General features: G+C 44.7%; 1 protein-coding gene across 1 annotated transcript in view; it reads right to left on the reverse strand.

Moving 5' to 3' along the window:
• LOC141156738 (putative ferric-chelate reductase 1) overlaps positions 1-21,578 on the reverse strand; it is an 83,757-nt gene that overhangs the window by 5,493 nt on the left and 56,686 nt on the right. Inside the window, exons 13-15 of the mRNA XM_073643066.1 lie at positions 12,091-12,149; positions 11,813-11,950; positions 8,911-8,936 (exon numbers count right to left, since the gene is read on the reverse strand). Of these exons, the coding sequence (XP_073499167.1) occupies positions 8,911-8,936; positions 11,813-11,950; positions 12,091-12,149 (223 nt within the window). The remainder of the gene's footprint in view (positions 1-8,910; positions 8,937-11,812; positions 11,951-12,090; positions 12,150-21,578) is intronic.

A 21,578-nucleotide genomic window follows, 5' to 3' on the forward strand; every position in this document is an offset into this window, starting at 1 on the left:
TAAGATTCACTACGTGAACCACTGGTGTTTTGTGGAAAAGCACATGTACACCGCGTTCCAAATTATTATGCAAAAAGTGTTTAGGAGTGATAAGGGAAGAATTTGTTTGTTTGTCAGTTAAACTCATTGATGGTGATGTGTGTCAGGGCTCTTTATATCACTGTAAGCAATTGCAGACACCTGTGCTAATTAGTTTGGCAGGTGTGTCCAATGAAAGGCAAGACTACTTAAGAAGGCTCTCTCACATTATTAAGCAGCCTACATTTTCTGCCAAAATGGGAAAGAAAAAGGATGTGTCGGCTGCTGAGAAGCAACAAATTGTGGAGTGTTTAGGTCAAGGCATGACTACAATCAACATTGTGCGATGATCAGGATGAAGTGTCTTGGCAATCAAGAAGTATGTAGCTGATTCACAGTACACACGTGTGCGTGCTGATAAGGGCAAATTGAGGACTCTTTCCTACAGGCAATTACGTCAGGTTGAAACAGCAGCGGCAAAAAAGCCTTGTCATAGCAGCAGACAAGTTTTTGAAGCTGCTTGTGCCTCCAACGTCCCCCGAACAACAAGATGCAGGGTCCTTCAGAGGTTTGCAGCTGTGCATATGCCATCCTGTCGACCTCCTCTATCCACTTCACACAAGCAGAAACGGCTCCAGTGGGCCAAACATTACATGAAGACTGATTTCAAAACTGTTTTGTTCACGGATGAGTGCCGTGCAGCGCTCGATGGTCCAGATGAATGGAGTGGAGGATGGCTGGTTGATGGACACCCCACGCAAACACGGCTACAGCGCCAACAAGGAGGAGGTGGAGTAATGTTTTGGGCTGGAATCATGGGGAGAGAGATTGTCGGCCCCTTTAGGATCCCTGAAGGCGCTAAAGATGAACTCCATAATGTATGTGGATTTTCTCAAACAGCACTTCCTGCCATGGTTCAAGAAGAAGAACCGTGTATTTCACAGCAAGATCATTTTTCTGCATGATAATGCACCATCTCATGCTGCACATAAAACATCTGCATCTCTGGCTGATATGGGCATAAAAGGGGACAAACTTATGGTGTGACCCCCATGCTCCCCTGACCTCTACCCCATTCAGAACCTTTGGAGCATCATTAAAAGGAGTGTCTATGATGGCGGGAGGCAGTTCACATCTAAGCAACAGCTCTGGGAGGGTATTCTGTCCTCATGCAAAACAATTGAAGCAGAAACCATCCAAAACCTGACAAATTCAATGGACGAGAGAGTTCAGAAGCTCCTTTCGAACAAGGGGTCCTATGTGAAAATGTAACATCACCTAGAATAAAGTTTTGAGTTGAAAACTGTTTGATTTCAGTTTCTAACAACCTGCTAATGCTTATAATTTCAAAAATGACCATTTTTTTGGTCTTTATTAAAATGAAAAGGTTGATCGAAAAGTTTGGGGGATCTAAGAGTGTGGCAACCCAGTAGTCATGATTACTTCGAATTCTGACAATATGAGGGTCATGCTGCAGGTAGTGCAGCAAGAAGGCACTTATGTGTCTTGCGCATCTCGGAGCCCCAAAATTATTTTCCGGGCTAGATGCAGCTAAAAATTATTTTTAATTTTAAATCTGGTGAAGCTTATTATAGATGGCCTAATAGGATCAGTGCTGCACACTGCTACAAAGCCCAAATTATTTTCCAGTCAAGATACAGATAAACATGATTAGTAATTTGAAAGCTTAAAACGGTTGGTAGGGTGATTTTAACCAATCATCAAGCTTTTACTCTCCCCAGGATGACACAGGGGTAGAAAAGTCGTTTCGGATCCATGATTTGTTCATCTTTATGAACGTGAGTCTGTCTACATTATCAGTGGAGAGCCGCGTGCGCTTATCTGTCAGCACACCACCAGCAGCGCTGAACACACGTTCAGACAGAACGCTGGCTGCGGGGCATGACAAGATCTCCAAGGCGTAAGTGGCTAGCTCCGGCCATTTATCCAGATTGGAAGCCCAAAAAGAGCAAGGGTCCAGTGACACAGTCGTGGCTTCAATGTTTACTTGGAGATACTCCTGTACCATCGTCTCTAGGCGTTGACTATGTGTCAGACTTCTTGTCTCCTTCCGCAAAATTGATGTTACCAGCAGATACTGTGGTTCTGTTACGGTTTGAGTGCTGAACACTTGACGGTCCCACGGTTGGCAAGTTGGAACTGTGAGATTCACTACGTGCACCACTGGTATTTTGTGGAAAAGCACATGTAAGATTCTGCAACAGTCTCTGCTGATACTCCTGCATGCGTGCATCCCTTTCTATGGCAGGAATAATTTCTGCAAATTTACTTTTGTACCGGGGATCTAACAGTGTGGCAACCCAGTAGTCAGGATTATTTCTAATTCTCACAATTCGAGGGTCATGTTGTAGGTAGTGCAGCAAGAAGGCACTCATGTGTGTTGCGCATCCAGGAGCACCAAGTCCCTGTTGTGTTGGTGGCGAGGTAGCAATCATGCTTCCTTCCTCTGTCCTCTCCCCCCAACCTCGCACAACAGAAATGTGATCAAGGTCTCCCTCATCTGATGAGTCTTCCATCAGTTCGTCCTCCACTTCTTCCTGGGCTCCTGCACCTTCCTCACTAGTTTGGCTGCTACCATGCGCCCTGGTAAAATCATCTCCCCCACCCTCACATGCCTGCCGCCTTGGTGCTGCCGACCGTCTGGACCTTGCAGATGTTAGCCCTTCCGCATACAACTCCTCCTCCTCTACTTCCTCCACCTCCACTTGTGCCACCACCTGACTCCGAATTCTGTTTAACATGTGCTCCAGCATGTAAATCACCGGAATAGTCATGCTGATAATGGCATCGTCAGCACTAAACATCTTCGTTGCCATTTCAAAACTGTGCAGAAGGGTGCATAGGTCCCTGATCTGAGACCACTCCTCCAGCGTGATTTGCCCCACCTCTGAATCTCGTTGGCCCAGGCTATACGTCAGAACGTATTGCACCAGGGCTTGTCGGTGCTGCCACAGTCGCTGCAACATGTGCAGAGTTGAATTCCACCGGGTAGGCACATCGCATTTTAGCCGGTGAAGTGGCAGGCCCAACGACTTCTGTAGAGATGTAAGTCGCTGAGCTGCGGGATGCGAACGGCGGAAGTGAGCACACAGCGACCGTGCCCTCTGCAGAAGGCCATCTAGTCTGGGATAGTGGGCTAAAAATTGCTGGACAACCAGGTTCAACACGTGAGCCATACAAGGCACGTGTGTGACATTGCCCCGGCGAAGGGCCGCACCCAGGTTTGCAGCATTGTCGCACACGGCCTTCCCTGGTTTCAGGTCCAGTGGAGACAACCATTCATGAAATTGGTTCTCCAGAGCTGACCACAACTCCTCAGCTGTGTGACTCACATTTCCCAGACATTTCAATGTAAAAACCGCCTGATGACGTTGAGCCCTACTGCCAGCATAGTAAGGAGGTGTGCAGGATCCCTTCTGCGCAGTTAGAAAGCTTGTGGCATGACCAGACAGCCTTTGGGTGCAGGTGGAAGACCGAGAGGAGGTTGAGGAGGCAGAAGCAGTGGAGGAAAAATGACATAAAGAGGATTGACGCACAACTCGTGGGGACGGCAAGACTTGGACAGCAGCCCCTTGTCCTGCTGTCACCATAGTTACCCAGTGCCCAGTCAGCGACATGTAACGCCCCTGTCCATGCCTACTCGTCCAAGTGTCTGTGGTGAAATGCACCCTGTCACACACAGAGTTTCTCAAAGAAGCGGTGATGTTGTGTGCGACATGCTGGTGGAGCGCAGGCACACCTTTCTTTGAGAAGTAGTGCCGACTGGGCATCTGGTACTGGGGCACTGCGACGGACATAAGGTCTCGAAAATCCTCTGTGTCCACCAGGCGGAAAGGCAGCATTTCTGTAGCCAAGAGCTTGCAGATGGTGAAATTCAACCTCTTAGCTTTCTCATGGCTAGGAGGAAATGGTCTTTTACTTGTCCACATCTGAGGGACCGAGGGCTGGCTATTGTGCTTAGACGGGGTTGATAAGGGTGTCCCCGGCAAACTGCCGGTCTGTGAGGAAGATGCAGGCGGACATGTTAGGTTGCCTTGATCCAAAGGTGGTGCTATCGATGTCGGACAGCGCTCAAGACCAGCTGGTGTTACCACCTCCAAAGAAAATGATGACCTGCCAATCACGCTGGCTGTTGCGGGTAAAGAGGTGGCAGGTCTGCGCCCCAAAACAGGTGTGACTGCTGTCCCCCCAGTCACAGAGGATGAAGAGGCCGCGGATGCACAAGATATGGCAGACGGTGGTTGGCCCGGCCGGCTAGACCGCATTGTAGCACACTGAGCTTCCCACTGCAACTTATGCTTCATGTCCATGTGCCGGTTCATGCATGAAGTACTCAAACTATGTATTTTTTGGCCTCTACTTAGCTTTTGCTGACAAATGTTACAGATAACACGAGTTGGGTCATCTTTATCGATCTGAAAAAATGCCCAGGCTATGCAAGGCTTAGCACCCATGCGACCTGAAGAGCCACCACGACTTGTGGTGAGAGGCAGAGTTGTGTTTGAGGATGCAGTTGTTGACGTGCTTCCAGTACTACGTCTCTGTCCAGGAAGGCGCAACCTGACCTCGTCGTCACTAGCATCTTCCTCCACCTCCTCTGCTGACCTCATCTCTTGGCTGACTGTGGGTTGACAGTAAGTGGGATCTCCGACCTCATCATCATCACCCTGTGCGTTATCACACCCGTCGTCCTCAGAGCCAACCTGTTCCTGCCCTGACAAAAAACTAAAGTTGTCGCTCCAATCAGGTATTTGAGTCTTATCATCGTCTTCCTCATTGTCTTCACCAACAGGAGTTACAGTTTGGGAATGAGGGTCTACATTATGGTCAGAACCTTCTGCGTCTGCTCCTGGATCCGACTCAAAGATTCTGGGCATCAGTGCAGATCATTTCCTCGTCTGGATTCACAGAAGCGCTGGAGTCGACCTCTGATTCCCAGGCTATAGTATGAGTAAACAGCTCTGCAGACTCAACCATCTGTTCTACCTCATACTCAGACGGGCAGCTAGAGATTTGGGAGCTGTGAGGAAGCAAGTGCGATTTGGGTGACACCTTTGAGGACTGGAGTATTTGTGATGTTGAAGTTGATGTGGAGGAGAGCCCACTTAAAGGAGCACTTGATATCCGTTGAAGCACCTGCTGTTTTTGTGCCTCATCTGGAATTTGTAGCGATTGGCGTGGCCGTAAGAAAGGGATCTTATCACATTGTCCGCTAAAAGAAGTAGACATTTTAGTTTGGCTGGAAGATGGTCTTTCTTCTGCACCTACCCCACGGACACAACCTTTTTTCCCCTTCCCAACACGCCTATTCCCCTTTCCACCAGCAGCAGGCCTTTTTCCACTCATTTTGGTGGTTAACTAATTCACAACTCTGGAGTTGTTTGCACAAAAAAACAATGGATGGTAACCGAGCAGAGCTGAGTGGCCAAACTGTGGTATTAGGCCAAAACTATTGGCTGGGTTAGATGCAGAAAAAATTATTTTTAATTTGCAACCTGATGGAGGTCAGTATAGATGGACTAATAGACCAAGTCCCACACACCGCTAGAAGCCCAAATATTTTTTCAGAGCTAGATGCAGAAATTTTTTTTATTCAATTTGCAACCTGATGGAGGTCAGTATAGATGGACTAATAGACCAAGTCCCACACACTGCTAGAAGCCCAAATATTTTTTCAGAGCTAGATGCAGAAAAAAATTATTTTTAATTTGCAACCTGATGGAGGTCAGTATAGATGGACTAATAGATCAAGTCCCACACACCGCTAGAAGCCCAAATATTTTTTCAGAGCTAGATGCAGAAAAAAATTATTTTTAATTTGCAACCTGATGGAGGTCAGTATAGATGGACTAATAGACCAAGTCCCACACACCGCTAGAAGCCCAAATATTTTTTCAGAGCTAGATGCAGAAAATTTTTTTATTCAATTTGCAACCTGATGGAGGTCAGTATAGATGGACTAATAGACCAAGTCCCACACACTGCTAGAAGCCCAAATATTTTTTCAGAGCTAGATGCAGAAAAAAATTATTTTTAATTTGCAACCTGATGGAGGTCAGTATAGATGGACTAATAGACCAATTCCCACACACCGCTAGAAGCCCAAATATTTTTTCAGAGCTAGATGCAGAAAAAAATTATATTCAATTTGCAACCTGCTGGACGTCAGTATAGAAGGACTAATAGAACAAGTCCCACACACTGCTAGAAGCCCAAATATTTTTTCAGAGCTAAATGAAGAAAAAAATTATTTTTAATTTGCAACCTGATGGAGGTCAGTATAGATGGACTAATAGACCAAGTCCCACACACTGCTAGAAGCCCAAATATTTTTTCTGAGCTAGATGCAGAAAAAAATTATTTTTAATTTGCAACCTGATGGAGGTCAGTATAGATGGACTAATAGACCAAGTCCCACACACCGCTAGAAGCCCAAATATTTTTTCAGAGCTAGATGCAGAAAATTTTTTTATTCAATTTGCAACCTGATGGAGGTCAGTATAGATGGACTAATAGACCAAGTCCCACACACTGCTAGAAGCCCAAATATTTTTTCAGAGCTAGATGCAGAAAAAAATTATTTTTAATTTGCAACCTGATGGAGGTCAGTATAGATGGACTAATAGAACAAGTCCCACACGCTGCTAGAAGCCCAAATATTTTTTCAGAGATAAATGAAGAAAAAAAATATTTTTAATTTGCAACCTGATGGAGGTCAGTATAGATGGACTAATAGACCAAGTCCCACACACTGCTAGAAGCCCAAATATTTTTTCAGAGCTAGATGCAGAAAAAAATTATTTTTAATTTGCAACCTGATGGAGGTCAGTATAGATGGACTAATAGACCAAGTCCCACACACTGCAAGAAGCCCAAATATTTTTTCAGAGCTAGATGCAGAAAAAAATTAGATTCAGTTTGCAACCTGATGGAGGTCAGTATAGATGGACTAATAGAATGATGCTATGCCCAAAAGATTTTACTTCACTAGGTGCAGTAAAACAATTGGTATTCTATACACAGGTGGTATATCTTGCAACACAGATAGGCTACTCCACTGACTAACACACTCTGCAATAGGCCAAAAAGGATTAGCTTTGCTAGATTCAGCCAAATGCTGTGAAAAAAACTTGCACAGCACTGGCACAGACCTGCCTGGCAAAAACTGATAGGAACTGATGTAACCTAGTCCTGAAAAGGACTGCAATTACAATTAGTCTTTACTCCCACAATCTATCTATATAAGAGCACAGACCTGCCTGATAAAAGTTGTAGGAAATGCTGTAACCTAGTCCTTAAAAGGACTGCAATCACAACTATTCCCTACTCCCAAGCTATCTGTATATTTGTGCGAAAATTGGCTTGAAATTAACAAGGTATAGCGCACACAGCAACAGCGGTGCCGTCTAACACGCAGCTGCAGCAGTGAGAAAATGGTGGCGACGGGGAAAATGGCTTGGTCTTATAGGGCAAGGACATGTGACATACACTGCCAATCACACATGCCCTTGCTTGTGTGAAAAAAAGCACTTCGCTCCGTGTGTGCGCTGCTGATAGGCTGACAGATTGCACCTCCCCACTGCAAATGCGGGAAAGAGAAAAAAAAATGGAGATCTTCATTGTTCTTGCAGAGATCCATCCCCTGCCCCTCCCCCCGCCCCGCTGTACACTCAAACTGCGTATTAACATTAATTTTCATCATTACTGAGAAAAAATCCAGTTATGATTTTGGTGCACGAACAGTTATCGAACATAACCTCGAACAGCCGAATTTTTCTCAAATTGTTCGTGTTCGCCGACCGGCTCGAACACCGCCCAAAACAGCTCGAATTTGAGATTGGCGAACAGTTCGAGTAGAACAACGCTCATCTCTACTTGTGACCGGTATCTTTGACTTCCGGTCAGTCAAGAGCTGCCGTCACAAGATGGCGAAACGGGACCGGAAACATCAGAAGATAGTTAGGGAAGGGTAAGTATTTTACTACAGGCAGGGATCAGATATTAGTATATCACTAATGGCGTGAAATTAAAAAACGCTGGAGTGATGATTTAAGTGATTCACTTATATGTTCAAAGGGGATTTTTCAAAGTTGAAAAAACATTTCAAGGATATTTTCTGCTGAACCAATGTTATTAAATGATGTTTTACTACATAAAGCTTGCCTTAGGAATGCACACAGATCACTTCAGCCATCCAGGGTTAAGGGGGCGCCATAACTGCCCTGGCAACCAAGGCGTGTAACTTCCCCTAAGTATTAATATTTATTTTATAGTAGCAGTATTTTAACAGAAAGCTGCCAATCAGTGGTGTGGGTAGGATTATACAGAGCTCAGCATTCAGAGAACTGGAAGATCTGCAGCAGATAAAACAGTGATTTGATCAAAACTGTAGCAAGCAGCCCAGTAAGTGACACATTGCTGGAATATGGGTCTCTGCCCTACATCATGCTGCTCTCAGATGGGGTAGCCAACACCTGGTGACGGATTCCTTTTAAAAGTAAGACGCATGGTACTATGCAGTTTATAGCAAAAGGGATTTTTTAATTGCAAACTTGCCATGTAAGCCATGCAAATGTACCAATGGTCCTGACAATGTACTCTAAAATAGTTTTAATAACAAATATGTGATCTCGCAAAAAAAAAGGCCCTCATACAGTGTAAGAAAAAAAACGTTATGGCTCTTGGAAGAAGGAGGTCAAGAAATAGCAATGCAAAAAACAAAGGGAAAAACTGCTTATGACAGTAGGCATGGTTGGAGAACACTGACATAGTCTATTGCTTTTGATGAGGCTTACTATGAAATTAAAAAGTGTTGCAACAACCTAGGTAGTAGAACGGATATAATTGATACCAAAATATTATATAGCTTACCATTTTGTCTGGATCCTCATATGTCCCTGTGTGAAAAAAAACAGAAACCATGACTGCTGTTTGTAACTTAACCTCTGCAAGCCACGACAATCACATATAAGGTTATATTTTAATAAAATGAATTTCTTTTTATTGATATTTTCATAAATTTTGCAAAATAATCAAGTAATCAGGAAAAGAATAACATACAAGATGAAACAGACCTTGTATATAACAAATGATACAGTAATCTAATTAGTATGGACACATCTCTTTATAATAAATGGAATTTCATGGTGAATACTGGATCTAGAACGTTAACTCTTCTGGAGGCCAAATGGACAATGGCCCAACATATGGCTTATGGAAAGGGTTACATTTTTTGCCACCAATCTCTTTAATGGAACAATTACTTTAGGAACAAAGGCTTTTAACCTTGTCTTTGCATACAATTTGTGAGATTTAGTAGGCCAAATGCTCCAGCATTTTGGTGCGGAGGGCCAAAAAACTATTTTTCATGACTTGCACAACATATATTATTTGTTTTAGACACTTTATGTGTCGCTAAAAAGAGAACGTAGATTAGTGAAAAAGGGGCATGGTCTATACATGACACTGGGTGCCAAAAGATGCTCTAAAATTTTTGCACAAATTTCTGGTATATGGCAAGTAAATATTCATATTATTTTTTTTTATTGAGAAGCAGATTGGGTACATAACAGACACATAAAATGGGATGGGTGAGCCTAAAATGCTTCCCCTGTATGAAAAAAAGTACAATACACACATGAGAAACCATTAAATAATATGCAAGTAAGCAATAATAATATTAATATGCAAAGTTTAATAATGAACTCAGATGGAAATCCCAGAAAAGCAGATCAAGAAGATGTAGATGACGCAGTTGCGAAACGCATGTCAGGGGTTCTTGGTGGGTGACCCTTTACTTTATGCTGTTATCTTTCACAACCTTTTTGAGCATTAATTCATATAATTATCTATTTTTTTATCTGGCTTATTGAGGTATCCTTCTGAGCTGATTATTGCAATTTGCAAATGACTCTATAGATTCTTCAAAAATATATATTGTCAGTGTTGAACTTTTTACACCTATTCGCTTTTTTACACTTATATAAAATGAGTCGAAAATGATGTCTGTCTTATTTAGGCTTTTAGTCTGCTTCTTCATAAAATTTGCCTTTTAAAATGAATGTACACTTGCCCTGCATTTCTGCTTGTTAGGTTGTATTGATATTATTATGCATTTAGGCCCATCTATTTATCTAGAATGTCACAATTTCGATTTTGCCACATCTGTCTGAGGCCACAGGCTCAAAAAGGCTAGCTCGCACAGACTTGGCACAAGCCACTCCGAATGGCAGATTCCAGAGAAACTTTGATACCCTTTAACACCTGTATAGGGGCTGGTTTTACAACAGGAGCCAGTGGATAGCTATCAGAGAAGGGCTGTCGTCCGAAAGTGAGAGCCAGAGGCAGAAATGGTCGCCAAGGAGGGTCAAAGCCAAGAGGTCACAACAGTGAAAAAATTGTAAAACTAGCAGGTAGTCAAAAGTCAAGCCGAGGTCAGGAAACAGGATAAGTCAGGAAGAAACATCAGATGTACAGCACACAGGTAACGTCAGGTAGCACAAACATTGACTGGCAGTGGTAGCTGACTCTCAGGGGTTTATATACTGTAGTAACAGCCTCACCCAGTGCTGACAGCTGCTAGAACCCCTAATGAACAGGATTAGCCTCATAGCTTCTGGACTGGCCAGAGTCCCAGAAATAATATAGGATTGATGCTGTCAAGCGTCATTGTCACGGGTGTGTCAGGTGTAATAGACAGTCACTCTGGATTTGGCTGTAGAAGGTCACTGCGCTTGGCATTGCAGACACCTTCTTAATCCTTCTTCCTTTAAGCCCCCCGGCGACCTCCCTCCTGCTGCTTATTGACACACCTTTGCATGGAAGTTAAAAACACTCAGCTTGCTTGAGGCAATCGCCGGTGATACTTCTATGTACCTTTGTGCAGGCTTGGAGTACTAGCAGTCGGCTAGCTTCTTCTCTGATGCCCTTGGAAGACAGTTGGTGCTACTCCTCTGGTGTCTGCTCAAGCTAAGTTAATCCCCTTTGGTTGTCTACCTTGTTGTCTTTAGTTTGTAGTGGGGCCTGACCAGTGCTCACCCCTCACCCTCCCTATCTGGGGCCAAGCTTTAGGAACACATAGGGTATAGGGCCCTGCTCAGCGATAGGTGTGGAACCTATATAGGGACGGTAGGGTAGGCAGGGTGTTATTAGATCTGCCTAGGGGTCTCTACGCCCCCTTTCCCTAGTGTTTGGGCTTCCTCCCCCTCTTCCATTTGTGTTACACTTAGTCTTTCCCACACCTTACGTGACAATCACCCGCAACAAAGACGAAACGCGCCTAGCGGCCGAAGCAGAGATACAAGTATTACAAGTTTTTTATGCTAAATTTCTGCTACACGCTAAGCCAAGTAATACATGATGCAAACAAAAGATGTAGATTTATCAAACAGTCAATGTGTACACTTTTGAAAAAATACACAGTATTAATGAATATGTCACAGTGTTTTTCAAAAAAGATACAAGTGTTTCCAATTTTTTTGCAACTAAAACTACTGCAGCCAGAGATTAGCTGAAACGTTAAGGAAATTTTAAATGCGCTACATACACTGCGTTTTTCTTTTTTTTTAAATTTTAGTACAAGTATTTCAGTAGTAAGTTTTAAATTGAAATAAATGACCAACATGTATCTGTGTAATGGAAAAGATCTCTTCTGACACTTCAGACTACAGAGTGAGGGGAGCTCACGAGCTGTGGCTTTGGTACCATATATTTCATTAATAAATTAATTCATAAACATCAAATATTGATTATTAAGATTAATGACATTACTGACTTTTTATCTTTAGGCGCACGTTGCTTTCCAGGATAATATAAAAGAGGACTTCCCATGCAAAAAAACCTCCCATCAACTTTGGCATCCATTGTGTTGTTGTTGAATCCACAAGCTTAAGGCCAAGAAAGATGGCAGCCACTAAGAGTGAACATGATAAAATTAGTAGTGGTAGAAATACAGTAAATGAATGTGTAGTTAAAGTCTTAGAACATTGTATTCAACAATATTTTCCTACTTCTTATCTTGTAGGATCTGGGCATATTCTGGTATTGTCTTACCTGCCAGGATTTTTATCACAAGTGCGTTTATACTATGTCCCCAGTTAAAGATGAAGCGTCTGAAATATCAAGAAGAAACAAACATTTATAATCTTCATTCCTAGATACATTATCCAAAGTGTGACAGATTTAAACCTTAAAAAGCGAAATAAAATAATTGACAACTAGGTGTTATCATTTTCTCTGTAAATAAAGTGTGCCCTCTTAAGATTTGTGGTGAGGCGCACCCCACTTTAAGTTTCACCTGATTCATTAAGAGGCATGTGCTGCTTAATGAATCAGGCACGTCGCACTTCACTCCGACCCCTCATCAAGACTGGCATAAAAAATGCCGTTCTTGATAAATCGGGCCATAGTTGGTAAAATCAAGAATGAGTGTGTAACATCCCTGGTGGCGTGCTGGCATGGCTTACCATCTCCCACCATGCAAGACCGCCATCTTACCTATCAGTCCAGACTGCACACTTTTCTCCAGTACTTGCTGTGTGCATGTCTCTTGTCTGATTGCTTAGGGTGGCGGCGCGGTTACTGCCTGATTCTTAAAGTTATAGTGTGCGCACTCCTAATGCATCCCCAGCCTATTGCTGTGAGTCCCTGGATACTTAAACCCCCTCCACCCAGTAGGAGGTGCCTGAGCAACACTTTCTTTCAGTGTGTTCTGTGCAACTGAGTTGCCAGGTCCTGCCCTGTATCTTGTCTGTTTCCGCCACCCTGGGGGCTGTATACCCAGGCCTGTTACCTGTATCTGTGACTTCTAGTCTGTTCCACCACCCTGGGGGCTGAGTTCCCAGGCTCGTTCCTGTATCTTGTTCCGGGTTCAGTTCCTGTCTGAACTGTGTCCTAGCCCGTTACCTGTTTGTCTCTATGTCCATACCTTCCCTTTTCCTGCAGTGTCTGAACCTGCACCTAACTCCAACTCGTCTCTGTACTTCTGTTTGTGAGTTTTGTGTCCACTCGCTACTTCATTGTAAGTACCTTGTGTGTATCTGGTTCTGCTTGTCCCGTTTCCCTGCCTCCGTATCTACCTCCTGTGTTCTTCCTGTGTTTCTCAGTCTATTCCATGTGTACAGAGCCCTGTTCTGTCTGATTGCACTTTCTGCTCTGCGGTTTCGCTCTGCTCTGTTCTGCCTCGCTTGTCCACCGTACCTGCGGTTTCTCTCTGCTCTGCTTGTCCACCGCACCTGCGGTTTCGCTCTGCTCTGCTTGTCCACCGCACCTGCGGTTTCACTCTGCTCTGCTTATCCTCCGCACCTGCGGTTTCGCTCTGCTTGTCCACCACACCTGCGGTTTCGCTCTGCTTGTCCTCCGCACCTGCGGTTTCGCTCTGCTCTGCTTGTCCTCCGCACCTGCGGTTTCGCTCTGCTCTGCTCCGCTTGTCCTCCGCGTCTGCGGTTCTGCTCTGCTTGTCCACCACACCTGCGGCTCTGTTCCTGTATCCCCAGTCTGTACTGGTTCCTATCCAGGCTGCGTTCCTACCTGCCAGTATCTGCCTGTCTGCATACCAGCCGTGCCTGCCAGTACCCGCCTGTCTGCATACCAGCCGTGCCTGCCAGTACCCGCCAGTCTGAATACCAGTCGTACCTGCCAGTACCCATCTGTCTGCATACCAGCCGTGCCTGCCCGTTCCTGCATTCCCCGGAGCGGGTCAACAGCTGTGACCGGGGTCTGACCTGGAGTAGCACGTGGGCCACCTCCCACGTCCCTCCTCAGACCACGGAGTCGATTAAGCCGCCATGTGTTCATGGTCGGATCTGGCGAGGCCGCTAGTCACGCCCCTCCAGGCACTCCTCGGTTCGTGGCCCAGTGGCACCACTAACCACGCTCACGCCAGTCAGTCCGGGTGTGAGCGTAACAGAGTGTTCTTTTCTTCAAACAACATTTTTACCTTGTTGGTTGCAATAGGTGCAACATCCTTGTTTGTTGGATGCTATTCCATCCTGCAGGCATGCCAGGAGACTCCAGTCTGGCAGCCTAGTGGCAAATTTCAACAAAAATCATTAATTTCCATACCAAATTTCCAAATGCCTTTACCCAATGGTTTTTAATTAATTATAGTTAGAAACGTTTTCATCTTTTCATGTGTAATATATTACAATAAAAAAGAGGAGTGATGATCGTTGATAGGTACTCTTTAAGCTTGGACATGTACAACCTCATACACAAGGAGGAAAATGGAGATGCAGTGTCGTCTGGACACTGCCTTGGATGTGGATGACCAGAGTTGGGTAATGGAGAGAAGTTCTATTGGACTAAGGGTTTCGGACACTATTCATTTCCATTACGTACTGATAAATAATTGAACTTTAATAAAACTTCTCTCCATTACCCAACTCTGGTAATCCACATCCACAGCAGCGCCCAGAAGACAGCGCACTACCTTTTTTCTCCTTGGCACTTTCTCAGTTTCATGAACCACAGGGTTTGGAATCAGCAGTCGGTGCAGCAGCCCCATGGTGGATCGGTCTTTGCTCCTTCCGGTGTTATGGCTAGAGATGAGCGTTGTTCTACTCGAACTGTTCGCCAATCTCAAATTCGAGCTGTTTTGGGCGGTGTTCGAGCCGTTCGGCGAACACGAACAATTTGAGAAAAATTCGGCTGTTCGAGGTTATGTTCGATAACTGTTCGTGCACCAAAATCATAACTGGATTTTTTCTCAGTAATGATGAAAATTAATGTTAATACGCAGTTTGAGTGTACAGCGGGGTGGGGGGAGGGGCAGGGGATGGATCTCTGCAGGAACAATGAAGATCTCCATTTTTTTTTCTCTTTCCCGCATTTACAGTGGGGAGGTGCAATCTGTCAGCCTATCAGCAGCGCACACACGGAGCGAAGTGCTTTTTTTCACACAAGCAAGGGCATGTGTCATTGGCAGTGTATGTCACATGTCCTTGCCCTATAAGACCAAGCCATTTTCCCCGTCGCCACCATTTTCTCACTGCTGCAGCTGCGTGTTAGACGGCACCGCTGTTGCTGTGTGCGCTATACCTTGTTAATTTCAAGCCAATTTTCGCACAAATATACAGATAGCTTGGGAGTAGGGAATAGTTGTGATTGCAGTCCTTTTAAGGACTAGGTTACAGCATTTCCTACGACTTTTATCAGGGAGGTCTGTGCTCTTAAATAGATAGGTTGTGGGAGTAAAGACTAATTGTAATTGGAGTCCTTTTCAGGACTAGGTTACATGAGTTCCTATCAGTTTTTGCCAGGCAGGTCTGTGCCAGTGCTGTCCAAGTTTTTTTCACAGCATTTGGCTGAATCTAGCAAAGCTAATCCTTTTTGGCCTATTGCAGAGTGTGTTAGTCAGTGGAGTAGCCTATCTGTGTTGCAAGATATACCACCTGTGTATAGAATACCAATTTTTTTACTGCACCTAGTGAAGTAAAATCTTTTGGGCATAGCATCATTCTATTAGTCCATCTATACTGACCTCCATCAGGTTGCAAATTAAAACTAATTTTTATCTGCATCTACAGTACCTCTGAAAAAATATTTGGGCTTCTAGCAGTGTGTGGGACTTGTTCTATTAGTCCATCTATACTGACCTCCATCAGGTTGCAAACTGAATATATTTTTTTCTGCATCTACCTCTGAAAAAATATTGGGCTTCTAGATGTGTGTGGGTCTTGTTCTATTAATCCATCTATACTGACCTCCATCAGGTTGCAAACTGAATATAATTTTTTTCTGCATCTAGCTCTGAAAAAATATTTGGCCTTCTAGTAGTGTGTCGGACTTTCTCTATTAGTCCATCTATACTGACCTCCATCAGGTTGCAAATTAAAACTAATTTTTATCTGCATCTACAGTACCTCTGAAAAAATATTTGGGCTTCTAGCTGTGTGTGGGACTTGTTGTATTAGTCCATCTATACTGACCTCCATCAGGTTGCAAACTGAATATATTTTTTTCTGCATCTACCTCTGAAAAAATATTTGGCCTTCTAGTAGTGTGTCGGACTTTCTCTATTAGTCCATCTATACTGACCTCCATCAGGTTGCAAATTAAAACTAATTTTTATCTGCATCTACAGTACCTCTGAAAAAATATTTGGGCTTCTAGTAGTGTGTCGGACTTTCTCTATTAGTCCATCTATACTGACCTCCATCAGGTTGCAAACTGAATATAATTTTTTTCTGCATCTAGCTCTGAAAAAATATTTGGCCTTCTAGTAGTGTGTCGGACTTTCTCTATTAGTCCATCTATACTGACCTCCATCAGGTTGCAAATTAAAACTAATTTTTATCTGCATCTACAGTACCTCTGAAAAAATATTTGGGCTTCTAGCAGTGTGTGGGACTTGTTCTATTAGTCCATCTATACTGACCTCCATCAGGTTGCAAACTGAATATATTTTTTTCTGCATCTACCTCTGAAAAAATATTGGGCTTCTAGCTGTGTGTGGGTCTTGTTCTATTAATCCATCTATACTGACCTCCATCAGGTTGCAAACTGAATATATTTTTTTCTGCATCTACCTCTGAAAAAATATTTGGCCTTCTAGTAGTGTGTCGGACTTTCTCTATTAGTCCATCTATACTGACCTCCATCAGGTTGCAAATTAAAACTAATTTTTATCTGCATCTACAGTACCTCTGAAAAAATATTTGGGCTTCTAGCAGTGTGTGGGACTTGTTCTATTAGTCCATCTATACTGACCTCCATCAGGTTGCAAACTGAATATATTTTTTTCTGCATCTACCTCTGAAAAAATATTGGGCTTCTAGCTGTGTGTGGGTCTTGTTCTATTAATCCATCTATACTGACCTCCATCAGGTTGCAAACTGAATATATTTTTTTCTGCATCTACCTCTGAAAAAATATTTGGCCTTCTAGTAGTGTGTCGGACTTTCTCTATTAGTCCATCTATACTGACCTCCATCAGGTTGCAAATTAAAACTAATTTTTATCTGCATCTACAGTACCTCTGAAAAAATATTTGGGCTTCTAGCAGTGTGTGGGACTTGTTCTATTAGTCCATCTATACTGACCTCCATCAGGTTGCAAACTGAATATAGTTTTTTCTGCATCTACCTCTGAAAAAATATTGGGCTTCTAGCTGTGTGTGGGTCTTGTTCTATTAATCCATCTATACTGACCTCCATCAGGTTGCAAACTGAATATATTTTTTTCTGCATCTACCTCTGAAAAAATATTTGGCCTTCTAGTAGTGTGTCGGACTTTCTCTATTAGTCCATCTATACTGACCTCCATCAGGTTGCAAATTAAAACTAATTTTTATCTGCATCTACAGTACCTCTGAAAAAATATTTGGGCTTCTAGCTGTGTGTGGGACTTGTTGTATTAGTCCATCTATACTGACCTCCATCAGGTTGCAAACTGAATATATTTTTTTCTGCATCTACCTCTGAAAAAATATTTGGCCTTCTAGTAGTGTGTCGTACTTTCTCTATTAGTCCATCTATACTGACCTCCATCAGGTTGCAAATTAAAAATAATTTTTATCTGCATCTACAGTACCTCTGAAAAAATATTTGGGCTTCTAGCTGTGTGCGGGACTTGTTGTATTAGTCCATCTATACTGACCTCCATCAGGTTGCAAACTGAATATATTTTTTTCTGCATCTACCTCTGAAAAAATATTTGGCCTTCTAGTAGTGTGTCGGACTTTCTCTATTAGTCCATCTATACTGACCTCCATCAGGTTGCAAATTCAAAATAATTTTTTTCTGCATCTAACCCAGCCAATAGTTTTGGCCTAATACCACAGTTTGGCCACTCAGCTCTGCTCGGTTACCATCCATTGTTTTTTTGTGCAAACAACTCCAGAGTTGTGAATTAGTTAACCACCAAAATGAGTGGAAAAAGGCCTGCTGCTGGTGGAAAGGGGAATAGGCGTGTTGGGAAGGGGAAAAAAGGTTGTGTCCGTGGGGTAGGTGTTAAAGCAACAGTAACATCTGCAGAAGAAAGACCATCTTCCAGCCAAACTAAAATGTCTACTTCTTTTAGCGGACAATGTGATAAGATCCCTTTCTTACGGCCACGCCAATCGCTACAAATTCCAGATGAGGCACAAAAACAGCAGGTGCTTCAACGGATATCAAGTGCTCCTTTAAGTGGGCTCTCCTCCACATCAACTTCAACATCACAAATACTCCAGTCCTCAAAGGTGTCACCCAAATCGCACTTGCTTCCTCACAGCTCCCAAATCTCCAGCTGCCCGTCTGAGTATGAGGTAGAACAGATGGTTGAGTCTGCAGAGCTGTTTACTCATACTATAGCCTGGGAATCAGAGGTCGACTCCAGCGCTTCTGTGAATCCAGACGAGGAAATGATCTGCACTGATGCCCAGAATCTTTATGAGTCGGATCCAGGACCAGACGCAGAAGGTTCTGACCATAATGTAGACCCTCATTCCCAAACTGTAACTCCTGTTGGTGGAGACAATGAGGAAGACGATGATAAGACTCAAATACCTGATTGGAGCGACAACTTTAGTTTTTTGTCAGGGCAGGAACAGGTTGGCTCTGAGGACGACGGGTGTGATAACGCACAGGGTGATGATGATGAGGTCGGAGATCCCACTTACTGTCAACCCACAGTCAGCCAAGAGATGAGGTCAGCAGAGGAGGTGGAGGAAGATGCTAGTGACGACGAGGTCAGGTTGCGCCTTCCTGGACAGAGACGTAGTACTGGAAGCACGTCAACAACTGCATCCTCAAACACAACTCTGCCTCTCACCACAAGTCGTGGTGGCTCTTCAGGTCGCATGGGTGCTAAGCCTTGCATAGCCTGGGCATTTTTTCAGATCGATAAAGATGACCCAACTCGTGTTATCTGTAACATTTGTCAGCAAAAGCTAAGTAGAGGCCAAAAAATACATAGTTTGAGTACTTCATGCATGAACCGGCACATGGACATGAAGCATAAGTTGCAGTGGGAAGCTCAGTGTGCTACAATGCGGCCTAGCCGGCCGGGCCAACCACCGTCTGCCATATCTTGTGCATCCGCGGCCTCTTCATCCTCTGTGACTGGGGGGACAGCAGTCACACCTGTTTTGGGGCGCAGACCTGCCACCTCTTTACCCGCAACAGCCAGCGTGATTGGCAGGTCATCATTTTCTTTGGAGGTGGTAACACCAGCTGGTGTTGAGCGCTGTCCGACATCGATAGCACCACCTTTGGATGAAGGCAACCTAACATGTCCGCCTGCATCTTCCTCACAGACCGGCAGTTTGCCGGGGACACCCTTATCAACCCCGTCTAAGCACAATAGCCAGCCCTCGGTCCCTCAGATGTGGACAAGTAAAAGACCATTTCCTCCTAGCCATGAGAAAGCTAAGAGGTTGAATTTCACCATCTGCAAGCTCTTGGCTACAGAAATGCTGCCTTTCCGCCTGGTGGACACAGAGGATTTTCGAGACCTTATGTCCGTCGCAGTGCCCCAGTACCAGATGCCCAGTCGGCACTACTTCTCAAAGAAAGGTGTGCCTGCGCTCCACCAGCATGTCGCACACAACATCACCGCTTCTTTGAGAAACTCTGTGTGTGACAGGGTGCATTTCACCACAGACACTTGGACGAGTAGGCATGGACAGGGGCGTTACATGTCGCTGACTGGGCACTGGGTAACTATGGTGACAGCAGGACAAGGGGCTGCTGTCCAAGTCTTGCCGTCCCCACGCGTTGTGCGTCAATCCTCTTTATGTTAAAGTTCCTCCACTGCTTCTGCCTCCTCAACCTCCTCTCGGTCTTCCACCTGCACCCAAAGCCTGTCTGGTCATGCCACAAGCTTTCTAACTGCGCAGAAGGGATCCTGCACACCTCCTTACTATGCTGGCAGTAGGGCTCAACGTCATCAGGCGGTTTTTACATTGAAATGTCTGGGAAATGTGAGTCACACAGCTGAGGAGTTGTGGTCAGCTCTGGAGAACCAATTTCATGAATGGTTGTCTCCACTGGACCTGAAACCAGGGAAGGCCGTGTGCGACAATGCTGCAAACCTGGGTGCGGCCCTTCGCCGGGGCAATGTCACACACGTGCCTTGTATGGCTCACGTGTTGAACCTGGTTGTCCAGCAATTTTTAGCCCACTATCCCAGACTAGATGGCCTTCTGCAGAGGGCACGGTCGCTGTGTGCTCACTTCCGCCGTTCGCATCCCGCAGCTCAGCGACTTACATCTCTACAGAAGTCGTTGGGCCTGCCACTTCACCGGCTAAAATGCGATGTGCCTACCCGGTGGAATTCAACTCTGCACATGTTGCAGCGACTGTGGCAGCACCGACAAGCCCTGGTGCAATACGTTCTGACGTATAGCCTGGGCCAACGAGATTCAGAGGTGGGGAAAATCACGCTGGAGGAGTGGTCTCAGATCAGGGACCTATGCACCCTTCTGCACAGTTTTGAAATGGCGACGAAGATGTTTAGTGCTGACGATGCCATTATCAGCATGACTATTCCGGTGATTTACATGCTGGAGCACATGTTAAACAGAATTCGGAGTCAGGTGGTGGCACAAGAGGAGGTGGAGGAAGTAGAGGAGGAGGAGTTGTATGCGGAAGGGCTAACATCTGCAAGGTCCAGAAGGTCGGCAGCACCAAGGCGGCAGGCATGTGAGGGTGGGGGAGATGGTTTTACCAGGGCGCATGGTAGCAGCCAAACTAGTGAGGAAGGTGCAGGAGCCCAGGAAGAAGTGGAGGACGAACTGATGGAAGACTCATCAGATGAGGGAGACCTTGATCACATTTCTGTTGTGCGAGGTTGGGGGGAGAGGACAGAGGAAGGAAGCATGATTGTTACCTCGCCACCAACACAACAGGGACTTGGTGCTCCTGGATGCGCAACACACATGAGTGCCTTCTTGCTGCACTACCAGCAACATGACCCTCGAATTGTGAGAATTAGAAATAATCCTGACTACTGGGTTGCCACACTGTTAGATCCCCGGTACAAAAGTAAATTTGCAGAAATTATTCCTGCCATAGAAAGGGATGCACGCATGCAGGAGTATCAGCAGAGACTGTTGCAGAATCTTACATGTGCTTTTCCACAAAATACCAGTGGTGCACGTAGTGAATCTCACAGTTCCAACTTGCCAACCGTGGGACCGTCAAGTGTTCAGCACTCAAACCGTAACAGAACCACAGTATCTGCTGGTAACATCAATTTTGCGGAATCATTTCACCACTTTTTTAGCCCATCCTTTGCAAGCCCACAGGAGACAAGAAGTCTGACACATAGTCAACGCCTAGAGACGATGGTACAGGAGTATCTCCAAGTAAACATTGAAGCCACGACTGTGTCACTGGACCCTTGCTCTTTTTGGGCTTCCAATCTGGATAAATGGCCGGAGCTAGCCACTTACGCCTTGGAGATCTTGTCATGCCCCGCAGCCAGCGTTCTGTCTGAACGTGTGTTCAGCGCTGCTGGTGGTGTGCTGACAGATAAGCGCACGCGGCTCTCCACTGATAATGTAGACAGACTCACGTTCATAAAGATGAACAAATCATGGATCCGAAACGACTTTTCTA

Source organism: Phyllobates terribilis, unplaced genomic scaffold, assembly GCF_046119375.1.
Source record: "Phyllobates terribilis strain yellow unplaced genomic scaffold, ASM4611937v1 Scaffold_8__6_contigs__length_399053987, whole genome shotgun sequence".
Lineage (NCBI taxonomy): Eukaryota > Metazoa > Chordata > Amphibia > Anura > Dendrobatidae > Phyllobates > Phyllobates terribilis.